At 42.7% G+C, this 17,768-nt stretch overlaps 1 protein-coding gene across 1 annotated transcript; it reads right to left on the bottom strand.

Annotated features, from left to right (window-relative positions):
- Positions 1 to 1,253: 1,253 nt before the first annotated feature.
- On the bottom strand, positions 1,254 to 17,477 carry GDPD1 (glycerophosphodiester phosphodiesterase domain containing 1). Its single transcript, XM_036395019.2, has 10 exons — positions 17,013 to 17,477; positions 12,778 to 12,820; positions 9,374 to 9,509; positions 8,752 to 8,797; positions 8,095 to 8,213; positions 7,190 to 7,279; positions 6,343 to 6,476; positions 5,795 to 5,854; positions 4,992 to 5,043; positions 1,254 to 4,461 (listed from the first exon to the last, which is right to left on the bottom strand). The coding sequence occupies exons 1-10, from the start codon at positions 17,146 to 17,148 to the stop codon at positions 4,339 to 4,341; spliced, it is 939 nt and encodes a 312-aa protein (XP_036250912.1). The 5' UTR covers positions 17,149 to 17,477; the 3' UTR covers positions 1,254 to 4,338.
- Between the last annotated feature and the right edge of the window lie 291 nt (positions 17,478 to 17,768).

Raw genomic sequence — 17,768 nt, 5'->3', positions numbered from 1 at the left:
ATAGAAGTATATTATACAAACAAATATACTTCTATATAAATATATAGAAAAATTTATATTAAAATCTATATTAACTATAATATAGTCTATATAATATATAAAATTTTTATATAAAATTATATAATATATAATATATATAAATTTTATAAAATAAAATATAAATATAAAATATTTATAAAATATAAAATAAATAAAATATTTATATTTTATAATAATAGATAATATTTATATTTTATAATAAGATACATTTATATTTATAAAATATAAATATAAAATAAATTTATATAAAATATATAAAATTTTTATATAAAATTATATAGACTATATATTAAAATATATTCACTTATACCTTATATAGATATATAAATAAATTATATTTTTATATTATTATATTCATATTCATTATATTAACTATTGCTATAGTTATATTTATAATACATAATATAGATATATATTATATTTTATAATGAAATATATTAATACAGTAGATACATTATATTTATAGAATATACTCTATTATTATAATTATATTTATAATATAATTATAAATAATAATAATATTTTATATATATACATATATATACATATATATACATACATATATATATACACATATATATACATATATATATATATATAAATATATATAAATATAGTATAGTATATATCCTGAAAATTCCTTAAAATAATCAGCACCTTGAGCCTTCTTGCTTTGGATAAATCAATTGTGAAGTTGTTCTGAATATTCTGTTTGAGCTGCAGCTTTATGGAAGGTGACACCAGCTACAGTGGTCACAAATAAATATTTTCCATGTTAAAAGACCCTGCAATGCCCCTCAGTTCCCTGTTCTGGTTTACCAAACATTTAGGAAGTGTTTTAAGAAATCAAATTGCATCCAGAGCCATCTGGAGAATCCTCTCATTGTGCTGGAAAAATCCTTTAAAAGTTCCTGAATATTGTAACACACAAACCCCCACTTCACCTCTCTCACCTAAATACGAACCCTCGAGGCTTCAAAATTACACTTGACCTTAAAACCTAATATTTAATGTAATTTCATGGCAATCCAGAAGGAAAGCTGGGTATTTTTCCTCTAGGACAAGGGGAAACTTTATCCTCTGATCATCAGAAAGGACAGAAACCTGCTGCAGGTGGAATTCCTGTGACCACAAACTCAAACCAAGGACACTGTAAACACAAAAGCCCTCTCAGAAATTAGGTGTTTAGGGAAAGAAGTCACACCTAACAAGCATTGAGTTTTAGACCTTTTATGAGCAAAGATGTTTTAATGTGCCACATCTCAAAAGCATCAAATCCTTCTTCACATGGAAAGAGAAATCACTGCATGGCTTTGGAGCTAGAGAGGTCCACGAGAGTTTCTGCAAATGCAAAGTGCCTGAAATCCATGCAGTCATCCTTCATACACAAACCAGTTTGCAACAGGCTTGAGAACACAGTGTTAAAACAATATTTAGAGTTAAAAGTACCTGAAAAGAATCTCACCTCAGAGAGAGATGAACTGAACATCCTCCTCCTGGACAGTTGTGCAAGTTCTCAACAAAAGCTTTTCTGTACAAGTGGTTTAAAAATCACACAGCGATTCTGGAACATTCCAAACAAGATTGGATAGAACAAGGATTTGTTTTTTAGAGTTACCCCAAGTCCATGGTGGTTGTTACAAACAGCTCTCATGGCCTAGGCCCTGTGCACTGGGGCTGGGATTCACCCATGGGACATTTCCTGTGCCATGAGATCAAAGCTGGGCTCAGAATAAACCCTGCAGCTTTTCCAGCACTGGACTCCTGCCCTCCCAACCCAATTTCAGCTATTGAGCAGCAGATTCATCCAGGAGAGGTCAATGTACAAACAGCACAGTCAGGAGCTCCATCAGATGTAAGAACACTGGTGGTCTGACCAAAACAGGGCTGGAAAATGTGTTGAGAATTTGAGAAGGCAGAAATTTCCATCTCTACTGCTAGAGAGAATAAAAATATTAAAATTAAATATAAAACACTGTCATTTCAGTGCCTGTGTTTTATCATCCAATATAGAGTAATGGAAAATTGTTCATTTATTGAGTGTTGGGGGAAGCTTGATACAAAGTAAGTCAGAGATCAAAACTGGCATTTTAAAACTTAGCTCTTCCTAACTGAAACAAAACAGTTTTAATATGTTTTTGATAGAATTTTCTAAACCCATAATTATATCTGTATCTTAATATCGGTGCATGTGTTACAAATTCAACAGCAATAAAATTGAGTTTAAAAAACACACATTGCATAAAAACTATCTGGAGCTACCAAATGCTAAGAAACCCAGATTAGGACAGAAAGGTGGAATTTTTTTAATTTACTGAGCTGCATGTGGAACATTTTCTATAACTATTCTGTGGCTTCTAAAAAGCAGCAGAGCTGTGACTTGACTGATTATTAGCACTTATGTGACCAGACAGAACTGGTCTGAGAGGGAAACAGAAAGCTTAGTACCTCATAAATAACTTCATCCTTTCCCCCCATGAACAGTTAGGAAGTTACATTTTCCTCTCTTCCATTCAATAAGCAACAAGGCTGATTAAATTAGGAGGAAATTGAATCTGCAGTCATCTTCACCAGGCAGATATTCAAAAGGACAACATTAACTCATCTGCCCCCATCAGCACATGTTCACTTGAATCCTAAATGCAGCAGTTTTTTTCCATTTCACCCAGACCTGTTCCTCAGAAAGGAGCTGTGGTGCAGAAACAAACCCTCTCCCTGCAGATGGATTTGGCATCCTCACAGCCTCCTGACAGGCAGTGGAACAGCAAAGATGCTCCACAATCATAAATATGGCACAGCAGCCAGGGGGGTGCAGTAAGAACCCTCCCAAATCTGAGCTACCAAGGGGGAAAAAATGATTTAAAAATCAGTTTTTAGCACAGTGGCTGCTCCTTGCAGTAAACCCACATCTGATTACTGTGTTTATTATTTCAAATCTATTATTTTCACATGGAATCCCTTCAAGAAGCAGACACTGCTGGAGCCAAACTCCTGTTTCGAGAGGGCATCTGATGATTCAGTGGCTGAGCTCTGGACATTGGGGGTCATTAAGCCACAAAATCAAAGCCCTGAAGGCCCAGCCACAACCTGAGCACACCAAGGGGCACTGCAGGCTCCGAGCTGTCTGACACAGGGGTAACTCCTGCTCACAAGGACACACCACCATGGAAGCTTCCAGAAATACCTTCCTGCCTAACTGGGCTTTCCTGGCTTTTGCCAGTTATTCCCACATCCATGCACATAAACACGATGGGTATTGAAGGAATTTTTGTGGAGAGAAAAGTCTGTACACATTCTAGATTGACACTTCCTCCCTTTATAAATACACATAATCTGCTATGGGTGAATTCATTTAATAGGAGCATTTTCATTTGTCCCTGAAACTCCTGACCAAATTTAAGTCTTCTTTGGTCCCTCACCCTAAAAAACAACTTCCTGTTCATCAAGAACCATAGATGTGCAAAAGACTTTTAGGACATGGTGAAAAGGCTATTTCAAAGTGAGTGAAATCTGTACCAAGTGCAATTTTCCATCCTGGAAATTCAGCTACTGCCATGAGAGGCAGGCCAGAGCCAGGGGCAAAGCTGGACCCTGCACTGGAACCTGATTTAAATCCTGTGTTCAGACCTGGACCAACAAGTCACAGTGCTGCCATCACCTCAGACAGGCTCCAGATCCAGCTCCAACTCAAGTTCAACATTATTGTCAGTGAGAGGAATAGAATTTACCTGTACTGAGTTAATTTTGGCTAGAAGTGACCACCTTCACTGAGTACACCTCACTACCTGGCCAGCCACAGAGTCAGCTTTGCTGTTTCTCCTGTGCCTGTTTTTGTTTCTCTCTTTTTTTTTTTTTCTCTAGAAGTTACCTGAAATCTAAAAGCAACACAAGAAATGCAAACACACAGGCTACACTTTCAGAAATTCTTCGGTTTCTGCTCACTAGAATATAACTGGAATAACTGACATGTCTGGACAGCTGCTTAGGAACACTTGTGACAGGTAAAATGATGCTTATTATCTACAGGTACCTTATCAAGCAATTCTCTTCCTAATCATCATCATTTGTGAAGTGTGCTGTTACTAAATGAGCTATTTACAAATGTAAACTATGTCATTAAAGTTTAAAATAAATAGACAACCTTGACATTAGGTAGTGATTTGACAACAAGGTAACAGATCATCAGTTACATCTTTCCAACAAAAATGATCTGTGCATGCTGCCCCCAATTATTTTTTTTAGTGAGGAAAATCCTTGGCTCACAATCTGTTCTGGAAGGACTTTCTCAGTTTTCTTCCTTCATGCTGGGTAATTATGCAAGAACTCCTTCAGTTTTGTTGGATAGTCTGTCATCACTCCAGTAGCTCCAAGATCAAAGGCTCTCTTGTATTCTTGTTCTTCATTCAGTACCCAAATGTACACCTGTGAAATGGGAGACAACAACCAAGGTATTACAGGAAACACTCATTTCTTTTGAAAAGGTAACTTTTAACCTAAATTGTTTGATCTGAGAGAGATGTTACTGCATATTTGAAATGAGAAATGATTACACTGTGACGCTGGACTTTCCCCCCCTCACCTTCCAAAAGGGACATTTTTATTGCTGACTCCAATTCCACTACCTGAGACTTTGTATCCTTCTAAAAATCAGTATTATTTTGTGAAAGCCCACATCAGATAACTGCTTTGCAGATTTTATAGGCTTAATTTTGAAGTGGGAAAAAAAACCCCAAACTTCGAGAGATTTAAATGAAAAACTCTTCCCCCCCCCCCCCCAGATGTACAAATCTTCCTTTGCAACCAGAGCACTGCAAATATAACAGCAGCAGCTTTTGCTCAGGAGCCAAACAGCAGCTCATGGTCCCAGAAACACAAAGAGCTTGCTGGGGGGAACAGGAACCTCCTTCAGGTCTGTCTGGTTTGAATTCTCACTTCAGCTTTTCCCACTGTACCTGGATGCCCCGAGCTGTGAGGTGATCAAACAGTGCCTTCCTCATCAGCAGCCTGAGAAAGGAGAGGGAGGTTAATTAACAACTTCAGGTATTTATGGAATTTGCAGTGTCTGTTGATGACCTGCAGTGAAGTTCCCATACAGTGTGTAGAGTTTTCCATGAGCAAAATCCAATTCTAGAAATTGTTCAAGTAATTCAAGTATCAGCTCTGCTGAAGATGAAATCCAGCAGAGAAATCCTTCACCCTGCAGGGACCTTACACCTTGTCTGATGGACCACTCTGCTTTCAGGAGAGGTTTCATCCTTCCCACCAGAAGACAGGAAAATGTCCTGGAGAAATTAAACTAACAGATGTCAGAGGCAGGAGACACTGCAGTCACTGAAAAGCTGTGACTAAATCCCCTCTGAAGCACAGATATTCTTAAAATGCAAAGTGTTCCTTGTAAGGCAAACAGTGTCACTCCTCTGACAACATTATGAAACAGCCACATCCACAAAATCTGCATTCTGCATCTAATTGCATGTTAATTAGCTGAGCAGAATTAAGGGCAGAAGCTTAACAGACACAATGGGAATAATTCCCACTGTTACTGCACCTTAGAAAGCTTCAGTGTATGGAAAATAAAAGCATAAAGCACACCTACATAAGATTTGGATCTGATTTATCCTGCACTGACAAAAAGCTGGAAGGAACTGAAAATATATAATGCATAGATACAGCAATAGCTAATCTTAGTTATTTGAGTCAAGTGTTAATTTAAAGGCAAAATATAAATAAAAACTTAATCAGACAAAAATCTTACGTGTCAGCCAGCCAGATAACAAATCTCTGGCTTTTTGACATCTTCTCTGGTTCTTTCAGCCTGTTGAGGAAGAGAAAACCAAAAATTACCAGAGCACAGATTAAAATCTTAGTTGAGATGTTCCAGCAAAAGGAACATAAAGAATTAATCTTGCTCAAATTGGAGCAGTAATTTCACTGCTCAAGACAGTGACGTAGAATTGGGTTATACAAGAGAAATGAGCTACATTTAAGAGAAGCAGCAGAGATGAGAATTCTGCAGCATTTTGAGCGAAGAATGAGGAAGATTGTGAAATCTCATTTCCACCCTACTGCTGACTTGTCTCTTGGCCCTATCAGACAAATTTGTACTCAAGAAAAGAGGAGAAAAGAGCAAGAATTTATTGCAAGTACAGAACTGCTGCTTATTGCTGTGCACAGAATTCTCCCAGCAATATCCTGAAGTGCCTACAGAACCTACAGAAAAGGAACCTCAGCCCCCAAAAGCAGCTCAGGGAGGCATCAGGGATCACCAGCTCCACACTGGGGCAGCAGTGGGCTGGAACTCACTTGAGGATGATGGAAGGCATGGGAATCTCAAAGAATTCCTCCTGGAAGGGAACAAATGGCAGCAGCCCAGTGTAGAACAGGCCAAGGAGCAGGAGGACACGCTGGGCACAGAAGATGGTGGCAATGTCAGAGTTCTGCAGGAGCCAGGAAAGAGATTCTCAGTTATCTTGACTCTGATTTTGACTCTGTTGCAATTAAATTTACTCATCAATGCACGACTGAAGTTCAGCAATCACACCTGAGATTAAGCTGCTTTATGTGAATAAGTTTAACTGCTGTTCAGGTAAGAAATGGGGTGTTATCCTGCACAGATAAATTGAAATCATCAACTAGACTGAAATATCAACAAGGTGGATTTCACTCAGGTGCATCACTCCCTTGGACTAAGCACAATTTTAATTCTAAATTGTAAAACTCCTCAGCACAAGGAGGAGGAGAATTACAGCTGTGAAGGAACAGCTTCATGCTGGTGCAACTGTGTCCACTAGTGGCCACATCCATTATTTTCATGCAAAGAAACAGACAATCAGCAATCCTTGGAAAAATTGCTTTTTATCAGATGAGTGATGTGCAAAGCAGGCTTCTAAGAACTCCTGGCATAAAATTGCAATGCCCTATATTGCATAAAACAAGAATAAAACATGACTAAGCTTAATTGCTCAAGTATTTTATGGCAGGGTAGAGGAGTGTTAACTGTGCTAATCTTGTTTTAGCAGCACAATCTGAGCACAGAATTTCTCACCATGAGTAGAAGGCTGGCTCAGCTGGTTAAATCTTGATTTGCAGGGTGCTTTTCTGGAGGATTTGTGAGCACACAGTACCAAAGCTTAGCTGGACTCAGCCTTACCTCCTTGAAACACTTGCATACGATCTCATAATTGACATTGCCCCACACGGTCAGGTGCTCCCTCTTGTACTGACTCACCAGCTCTGAGACCTGCAGCACAGAAAGCACAGCTCTCACCTGGAGCCACTGGGAACGAACTGAAACTCTGCTTGCTTTGGAAATCATTCCAGGGAAATGTTCTTTATTTTTTTCCCCCATCATAAGGTGGTTGGGATGCTTTGATGGGAAATAAAAGGTGTTCAGGACAACAGATTATAGCTACAAAAAACCCTAAAGAATTCAAGGAATCTAAATGGCAAACTAATATTTTCTGGAAAGATTTCCCTCTGTGTTGAACACATCTACACAGGTGTCACCTTCTACTTTCTTACTAATTACACAGGGACTTTCAGGTTGGGCTGGGTTTTTTGTTTGGGTTCTGTATTGAGGTGAATCCTCCCCTTTGGTTTTGGGCACCAGGCACACAGAGCCCCCTGCCCACCCCACAAATGCCCTTTTCAACACCCCCAGCCCATTTCCTCCTCAACTCACCGAGTATTTGAGGTCAGATATGTTGACATCATCACTATCTACACAATCCCATCATTTTTGTGCTGCTTTGGGGACCAGCAGTCCCTAAGAAGAGCCTTCCCATGAGGCACAAACCAAACATGGCTCCAGCAGTGCTGGAGCAGTTTCTCCTCCAGATGAAGGGTCCTAAAGAGCTTTTCCAGAATACCTTGCACAAGATCCCCTCTCTGTCTCCTGCATTACCTCACTCAGGGAGCAGGACCCAACATGTGAAGGGTGAAGCAGTCCAAGAACACAGATGTTGCTATCACAGACTGCCAGAATTCCCAAAAACCCTCTGGAATATCAGCAGCATTGCCCTGCCTGCACTGCCAGCCCAGCAGGTTCCCATGTACCTTTCTGATCAACACATCGTTGTTCATTTTGATGTCAATGTTGACAGGAATCTCTGGAAATGCCTCAAACACCTCTTGCAGGAGTGGGATTCGGTTGTCTGTCCCCTCACACTGACTTTCTGGGGAAACAAGAAATTTCTCACTGCTGTGGCCACTTTTAACAAACCACAGGTAACAGCAGAAATGTCAGAGCACTCGTTACCTTCAAACTTTTATGTTAAAAGTATAAAGTTCCAAGGATAATCATATTTTTAAACAAAAAAATGACTTCATTCAGCTGTAATTAACTATGACAAGCTCATTTCCATAATGAAAATGCCCTGAGCATGTTGCACATTCAGGTTTTAACTTCATGAAATTCACTCATTATTTAGCAACAGTAGGAGTACAGGCAACATTAAAATCCTGAAATAGCAAACACAGGCTCAGTTACCACACACCAAATGCAATGAGATGAATGTGAAAAACACCAAATGAGAACAAAATTTCCTTCTGAACTCCAAGTCACACCTACAGTAACTACTGTACTGCTTTCTACAGCCAGGGCTGCATTTTTCTTTTGAAACTTCTTTTGTCATGATATTGAGAGAAGAAAATGCACTTTTCTGTTCCCTTTGCCAAATGGAAAATTGAAACAGCAAGAGGCAAACATCTCACCTTTCTGAAAGGTGACATCCAACTTGCAGAGATACGGTGGAAGTTCCTTAAAAATAAAGAGGAATGGAACATAAATTCAAATGCAGGGATATAATCATAACCATCCTCCCAAAAGACCAAAAAAAAAAAAATCCTAATTCACAAGCCACTTATCTCCTCATCCAAAAAACTGGTTTAGTAGCACCACTTTCAGTATTAATGGAACTATTTGGCATTCTCAGATTTGTGTCACCTGTAATGGAACAAAGCAAAACTTTCCCAGATGTCTGAGAATTCTGACAATTCCACTGTTGAGGCAGAGGGAGCCATCTCCCAGTTTTCCCACTAAAAATTGGTGACACCAGAAGAGCTTTTGTCCCTGTGCCATCGGTGTGACCAAACCCCCAGCTCAGAGCCATTCACCCAGGCTGACACTGAGGGGTAAATTCCCCTGTGCAATGTGCCAGGTGTGATCTCCTGACTGCACAGGGAGGGTGGTTTAGGTCGGGCTGGGTTTTTGGTTTGGGTTTTTGATTGAGGTGAATCCTCCCCTTTGGTTCTGGGCACCAGGCACACTCAGAGCCCCCTGCCCACCCCACAAATGCATTTTCAACACCCCCAGCCCATTTCCTCCTCAACTCACCGAGTATTTGAGGTCAGATATGTTGACATCAACTCCTGTTGATCTCTTGAGGTTCTCATCATGGGACACAACCACTTGCTCATCTTTTGTCAGGTGACAATCCAGCTCCAACATGTCTGTCCCCAAATTAACGGCGCTGCAAGGAAAGGCTGCCCTGAGCCACTCAGGTGCTTTGTGCAGCTCCAAACCCAACAAATTCCACAAAGCAACCCCACTGGAAGGGCTTTGGACGCTTTAATGGCGCAAGGAATCCTCCCAATCCTGCTGCAAAGCAAGGAGCAAACAGGGATCCTCACAATCCTGCTGCAGTGGGAAGCTGATGCAAGAACAAACGACAGCTCTTGAAGCAGAGATGGGATTTTTGGCTGTGTCTCCCACAGGATTTGGGAAGCTCACCTGTGGATTGCAGCCTGCCAGCCCAGGATTGAGAAACCTGCTCCTAAAGGATTGGGTCAGGATTTGGAGTGGGGTGTTTATAGCAGCAGCACATCTGCCCACTGCAGGAAGGGAGGTTTTGAAAAAGGAAATTGAATTTGTGGTTAGAAACAACAAATGACAGGGGTGTGAAAGTTGTTTTGGTTTTGGTTTTTTTTTTTACTTTATTTATATTCACCAGAAAGGGATGGATCAGGAAATTAGCAGTGGGACTTTCAGGCTTTTGGCTGTTTTATTGGCTAGCAAAACAACCTGAAACTATTGTTTTAATGAAAAAGTTTTAATTTAAATTAAAAAGGAAAGAAACCACTAAACATCCAGTCATAGTTTTCAAAGCAAAGTAACTATTCCTGTTCCAACCCACTGCTTTGAAAAGCTCTAATCCAACCCCAATTCCACTCCATAGTAGTTTGGTTCATAGAAGGAGTAAGGAAAGCAAAAAGTAATAATGATATTGATGGATATAAGAACAAGAAACCTCCCACCAGAACAAAAAAAAGCTTTACTGCAATGAGCAGTGAATTGCTCATTTAACTAGAAAAGAGGTGTCATTCCAGCAGACAGATAAAAGGCTGAACTCTTCCTTCAAAACTTTTTCATCCAGCTCTGAGCAAACCCACAGCACCTGTGAGCTGTGCCTACCTGAGAGCCAAAGCTCTGTAAATTCAGTAACAACCTTTTCCTTGTGGGCTTTATTGGCTGCTGAACACAGCCCATGAGCATCCACTGATGGAGTAACAAACCAAAAAATAAATCAGAACACACTCCCCAAAGTGTTCAACACAATTTCTGCTCCAGCTGGGATGATGATCAAGGAGGGTCGTCAAATTGAAGCCAATTTCTGAACTGCTTGCCAGTGCTGCTAATTAAGAATTAGAAGAGGAACAGAATCCTGTTACATATGGAAGAATCACAGGCTGTACTGGGTGATTTTTTCCTCCTGAGGGAAAGCAACTCCAAATCTGCTGCAGGAGATTTGCCAAATCTGTAGATGTTCCCATCTTTTATCAGCTCACCAGCAGATTTTTATTAGCAATATTTCTTGCTTTAGAAAGCCAGGGCTGCTGCTGCATGGAAAGGGGAGAACAAGAACTTTCCTTGTTACCAGATTTGAGGCTGTGCCAGGCCCTTACAAGCAGCTCAGTGCTAAATAAGCTCCTCAAGTGCTGAGCTGTCCCAGCTGGAAATCAGTTTGTTCTGTCAAATTCACACTGCTCCAGAGAAGGCTCCAGATTCAGAACATCATTGTGGATTCAGATCCAACTGCTCCAGAACTCAAGCTGTGAGGTAGGCTCACATTTGTAAGTTAGGGTGAGAGTGCTCCTGCTTAAAATCTGTTGTTTTATAATCTAAAACCACCACAGAAGCATTTAAATATGGTAGAACAAGATTATAATCCTACTCCCCCATCTATTATGCATCTTACCCAATAAAACAAAACTAAAAAAATATTGTCTTTGGTACAAAAAGCTTCTCATTTCCTTCCAGAATATTTGGAAATTAAGCAGTATAGAAACTGAAATTGCCAATAAAGGTTTCCTCCCCCCGTAGAAACATTCACCTACAGCAACAGGCAAATGTTCCTGCTTGTGCAAACCTGCAAGGACAGTTCCTGCAGACACACCCTGTCTGGCTTCACACAGAATCTGATGCATTATCAATTGATCAGCTCACATCAGCTCTTTGAGCCAATCCTGACCATTTTGCACCAGCCAGATCACTGATTTTCTACCCCGTTCCTTTTGCTACTTATTTGTGAAGATGGGAATGAGCAAATGGGATGGACAAAGCCTTTACCCCTTCCCAAAAGGAGCCAGAAGAGTTCCCACTCCTAACAGGGGGAAATTGCTCTGCTTCCTGCAGAGCTACCCTGGCTCTCTTTGCTCTGATGAACTTTGCTATTGGCAGCTGCTGTGGGTTCAAAAACTGCACCTCAGTGTATTTGTCCCACCACAGCTCTAAAATTATTAAATGGGCAGAAGAGAGTCAGAAAAACTCATCACAAAATGTATTTCCCCCAGCACAGTCCTTACTCTAAGTATTACTGCTTATTTCTGGGAATAAAATAAAAATAGATGATTTATGGAATTATTTATTATAATGGAGTAACTTCCCTTGCAAGAGCTCTTTGTGTACAGAATGAGTGTGTATGATATGAAATGAAAATTAAGAAATGGTTAAAAAAAGGAAGAAGCACTTTCAGAAAGTCTGGTAGCAGACTTGCAAAAAGGCAGGCCAGCAGGAAAAAAACCCAACCAAACAAAAAGCCACACAAAACTATGCTGAGCTTCCATGGAGATAGAAAATAGTGCAGAACTTTCTTTTATTTGGTTGGGAAAGCTGGCACCCCTCAGGCTGCAGGGAAACAGCAAACTGCTGAGGCTCCTTAGCACAAAGCAAATCAGAAAAACCCCAAACTAAACAAAGAGGAGCCCACATAACGGGGTCCCTTCTCAGCAGCAGCTGGAGTTTCAGATATGCTGCTTCTTCAAATGCCTTTGAGAACCTTGTTAAAATTCACTGCTTCAATGCTGGAGGCTTAAAAGGCTTTCTGGTCCCAGCCCCACTTTAAAGCCCTAAGAGGCTTTCACACATTGCAAGGCTGTAGAGTGTGAGTGCAGGAAACAAACACAAACAGCAGCATTTTCTGCTTTATAGAGATAAATTAATGAATAGAAGTAACCAGCATCAAGCACAGCATTGTGTGCTGGTTTGCTGGCTAGCACAGGCCCCAGGGGTTGTTTCCATTCGTTCCTGAGCACAGACCATAATTTGTGGTATCCCAACTCCTCCTGGTGAAACTGGAGTGGATGTTTGGCAATGCACAGGGGTTATCCAGAGGAGAGCTGACTTTCAGAAACGGGACACTGTGACCCCAAAGAACGGAGGATTCCCACCTCCCTTGGTGTTTCACTCACTAAAGACACTGAGAACACCTCATTTAGATGTTCTCATCCTTCTGTACTCACTGGTGAAAGGCTGCCATTGTGTTCTCCAGGTTCTCTCCAGCACCTACAGAAACAACAAAAATAAAACTTACACTAAATCCTTTTCCTCCCCTCAATCCCGCTGAAAATATAATTTAAAAGTAGCAGGTTCTAAAAATATGCATATTTTGAGAAATTAGGGTGAAGCTCAAGGCAGAAATCTCTGTTGCCACTAATGTTCTGGAGAGACACAACCTTCTTCAGGTAAAATTATTTTAAAAAAGAATTGATCTTGGATTTGTGTAACATTTAGAATATTCAAACCAAAGTGTTTGTTTTACCAGAGGTATTTAGCTAGGACAATAAGCCCCACAGGCACAGGGAAAGCACATGCAAAAATGGAGTTGAGAGTTGATGGGAAGAGTAACGAGAGAAAAAAAATAACAAAAAAAGCTATGAATTAAAGCACCCAAGTCATTCTAAAGCTGACACCCTCTAAATGTATAACCCAGCTGGGGTGAAATAGGTGACAACCTATAGGTGACAACCTGTGCTCAGTGCAAGGACATTCCCCAACCAGCACAGATCTGCCAATAAAGGTCTGTGCTGCAGGAGAAGGGAGGTCTCACACACAAGGAATCAAACACGCATCCATTTCAGCTAAGAAATGAAAGGACAAGCAAATTTAATTTTCTCTCAGGCAGGATTAAACTCTGCAAGTCCTAAGCCAGCAATCTCTGCATAAAAATCTTTAAAAATCAGCCTGATTAGGGACTGGAAAAGGTTGTGCCTTTTCAGCCTTTTTCTGAGGCAATATTATAGACTGGAAAACAAAACAACCTCAGGAGGATACACGTGCTGATGAAGATATCTATGCAAATTTCACCTGCTCTCTGACAGTAATGAATGACAGACTTTGTAAACAGCAATTATAAGAGCTCCAATTAAGGCCTTGCCTATTAACAAAGCCTCACCAGGACATACTTACCTAAACCTGTGCTCAGTTACTTAATTAAAGCAATGCACAACCACCAATTTAAAATTGTTGTTCTCAGGCAGGTGTACAAAATGGAAGACTTAGGAGCATGATGACAAAAATCTGCAGGGTTTAATGTAAAACAATATGGTGAGACCACAGCAGCTCCTGTGATCAGACATTCACCAGCATTTTATGGGATCTGACTGCAGCACTGGGAGTTGGCTGAGTAGCAAAAGTGAACCATGGGACAGAGGAGAGCAGGAGAACCTCAGGGTACCCATCTGGTGATTGCCCAACAAATGGGAATCCCCTGCACAGGGCCTGGCTGATCAGTTACAAATTAACTGCAATAATAATTGAGGTTTTTAGATAACTTATCAGCTGTGGCAATCCAGCCCATACATCCTGAACAGTGAGGGAAGGACCAAAACACCCGAGTCAAGGCTTCAATCTGTGAGCAAAGCAAGAGTACCCTGGCATTCCTGGGCAGAAAGTTCCAAAGATAAAAGTTTGAGGTGGCTGATGTGACAAATCACATGGCAGGGAGGTGGTCAAGGGCCAGGGATGGTGACATGGCAGGGGTGGTGAGTCAAATGCCTGACTTGTAGCATCTGGGGAAATGAGGAACAAAGTTGAGAGATCAGCTGAAAGAGGAATTCTAAATCAGCAACCACAGGCAGAAAAGGGAACTACACAAGTTAATAGATAAAAGTAATTTTCTCCCAGAAAAGTGAGAGGGCTGGGCTGACCAAAGGGCTCCTGACACTTCCTCAAACACCCCTCCAGCTTCATGGGCTCATTCCCTGTGAGGAACAGACCCTCCCCAGCCAAAATGGCACATCCAGACTTCAGGAGGGCACATTCCCACTCTGCAAGCACCACCACAGCCAAGAGAGAGCCAGCACCAAGCACTGCCTCAGGAGGTGACCCTCAGAAGGTTTTGGGGCCAGCAGCTCAAGGGGGGTGATTGCTCCCCTCTGCTCAGCATTGCTGAAACCACAGCTGGAGCACCACGTCCAGTTCTGGGCTCCAAAGCACAAGATTGACCTGGATCTACCAGAGAAAGTCCAAGGAAGGGCTGTGAAAATTAAGGGATGAGAGGCTGAGGGTGCTGGAATTGCTTTGTCTGGAAAGGATCCTGCACATGTAAATACTGGATGGGAGGGAGTAAAGACTCAGGCAAACTCTTCATGGTGGTGCCCAGGGAAAGGACAAGAGGAATGGGAACAGGTTTAAGTGCCGGAAATTCAGTTTATAAATGTAAGAAAAACCCCTTTTTTGTTGCAGGAGTGAGCAAACTTTGGAACAGGCTCCCTGGAGAGGTTGTGGAGGCTCCATCCCTGGATGTACTCAAAACCTAACTGGACCAGGTCCTGGTTAACCTGCTCTGGTCGGATGCAATCTCCAGAGGTCCCTTCCAATCTGAATTATTCTGTGTAAAAATCATCATGCTACCCTCTCTCTGAGACCCTGCAGCCCAGGCTGCTGGCATTGACAGAGGACTCCAACACAGAATATCAAGACTCAATAATTGCCCTCAGAAATGACCAGTTTTAAAATTATGCAGACATGAAGAAATAATTCAGGGATGATTCTACGAAACGAGGTGACAAAATCCTTGAATGAAAAAGCACCATAAATCAAGCCCCTCAGACTTTAAAAAAACCTGACTGTACAAGGTTTCATCCCAGAGAGGAAAAAGCCAAACAAGTTAAGCTAATTGGAGTAATGCAATAGGAAACATGACACTGAGTCTAAAGCTACAGCGTGACTAAAGCCGGGAACTCAAGTCCCACAGGAATTTATGTTACAGGGTAAACACCAAGGAGAGCAAAGCACGAGTGATCTTCAGCCTCAGATGGGCAAAAAGCTGCTGGGAACGCCCAGGGCTGCCCTCCCGCCTCAGGTGGATTTCACAGGAACAATTCGCAGCCCGTGGACTTTGAATGCCTGAGGAATAATCCTGCCTTGAGCGAGGCTTTGCTGCAGTTCCGATGGAGCTCAGAGCGACCGGGCCGAGCCCTCGCATTCCAGGCTCGGGGCTGTGTATCTTAACGAAGGTGCTTGCAAAGGAGTGAGAACAGAAGATGAAGTTCCGACAAAGTCGCCTGCAAGTTTTTAACAGTTTACAAATAAAAAAAAAAAAAAAAAAAACAAATTGGGAAATCCCTAAATTAAGAACCTTTTCTTTCGCTGAAGGAAAAATATAAATACCAAGTAACAGATAATATAGATAGTCCACACAAAAAGCTACATTTTACTAGTTACAAAGAAACTTAAACTGCCAAATGAACTAAATGAAAGAAGCGCCAGGAATAAAATTATTACGAGATCAGATCCAGTTTTTAGATTTCAATAATTCAAGGCAGCAGCATTTGTCAAGGACCACTGGCTAAAACTGTGATCACCCCCTACGTAAACCGGCACTAAGTTTGATATTGAAAATTGTTTAAACTCGGCACCAGACATCTCTCACACAAAATATCGAAAAATATTTACTAGCAAACTACCTATTTTCAAAAACGAGGTGAGGCAGCAGGGAAGAGCACAGAGCTGATCTCTACAGAACAGGAAGACACACCTTACTGCATTTCCCCCCTCCCATTGCTTTGGAATAGCTGGGAGAAACTTAAAAGCCTATTTTAGACGGAATCAACATGCCTGACTTTCAAATGCGAGAGGGTTTTCCCAGGGCACTGAGCCATTCACTGTCTGCCTGCAACACCGAGGGGAACAAGAACAGAGTCACAGCAAATTCTGCTTCCCCTGAAAGCAGAAAGCAAAGCAAACAGGAGGTCAGAAGCAAGAAAATTGCTCTCTTGTACCTGACCTAAGCAACAGCCAGACGCCCATCTGGTTGGGGAGAGAAATGCCAGGATACAGAATCGTCAGAAGAAAAAAAAAAAAAAAATAGACGTGTTTGAGAGGGAAAACATCACGCCCCATAACTAAAAAAAAAAAAAAAAAAAAAAAGGAAAAAAAAGCTGATTTTCGACTAGCGCGGTCGGACTTCGGAGATTAATTCCGCGCTGAACCGAGGCACTGGTCAGCAGGTGGCACCTAAAATTAGGCTAAGGGAGGAAGGTTTAAAGGGAGCCCGCTGCAAGGCACGGACAGCGCGCAGTCCCTCAGGAGCCTCCCGCGCTCGGGGGCCCGAGCAGCGCCCCGGGGTCGTGAGGGAGCAGCGCCCGCGGGCCGCGGAGCCCCGAGCGCCGGGCGGGGACCGTCCCTCAGGAGCGGCAGAGAGCAGAAAGGCTCCCGCATCCCCTCGCCTCCATCCCCGCACCCCCTCACTCACCGCCGCGGTGCGAGATGTGCCGGCAGCGAAAGCGCTGCCGCTTGGGCCGGTGGAGCAGCCCCGGGCACTTGAGGAGAAGCGCGGAGGTGAGGACGTATCCACCCAGCGTGGAGAGCACGTAGAGCGTGGCCGACATCCTTCACCCGTCACCGGCTGTCCCGGCCCGTCCTGCCGCGGTCCGTGTCCGTGTCCCAGCCCGCAGCCGGCTCGCAGCGAGGCGGAGCCGCTGCGGGACGCGGAGGCTCCGAGGCAGCAGCGGCGGCGGCTCTGAGGGAGCGCAGCCTCTGCGCCCGCGCAGCCGCCCCGGCACCGCCAGGAGCGCAGCGCGCAGGCGCGGCGGCCCCGCGTCCTTCCCTTCCCGCCCGGCCCTGAGGGGCTGCTCGCAGCTACCGCTGCTTCCCAATCGCTCTGCGGGTAATTCCCAATTAAACGCTTTAATTCCCAACTGCGCCGTGCCGGCTGTCTGCTCTCAGGTGGAGGGATGTGTTTTCCACACCCCCGCCCAGCGCCCGCCTCATGGGCGGGGCTGTCACGGTCAAAAAGCACTTCGCAAGTGCTGCGGGGTAATTCTCAATTACGCGCTTTTATTTTTCACCTGGCTGTGCCGGCTCTCTCCTCAGAGGTGGAAGGATGCGTTTCCCACACCCAGCCCCCCAGAGATGTCGTATTCCTAAGGAAGGGATGTGTTTTCCCCCACCTAGCCCCTTAGACCGGTCATATGCCAAATGGGAGGGATGCTCTTTCCCCACACACCCC

This window comes from Molothrus ater, chromosome 21 (assembly GCF_012460135.2).
Source record: "Molothrus ater isolate BHLD 08-10-18 breed brown headed cowbird chromosome 21, BPBGC_Mater_1.1, whole genome shotgun sequence".
Lineage (NCBI taxonomy): Eukaryota > Metazoa > Chordata > Aves > Passeriformes > Icteridae > Molothrus > Molothrus ater.
This window is presented reverse-complemented; position numbering and strand designations above follow the sequence as displayed.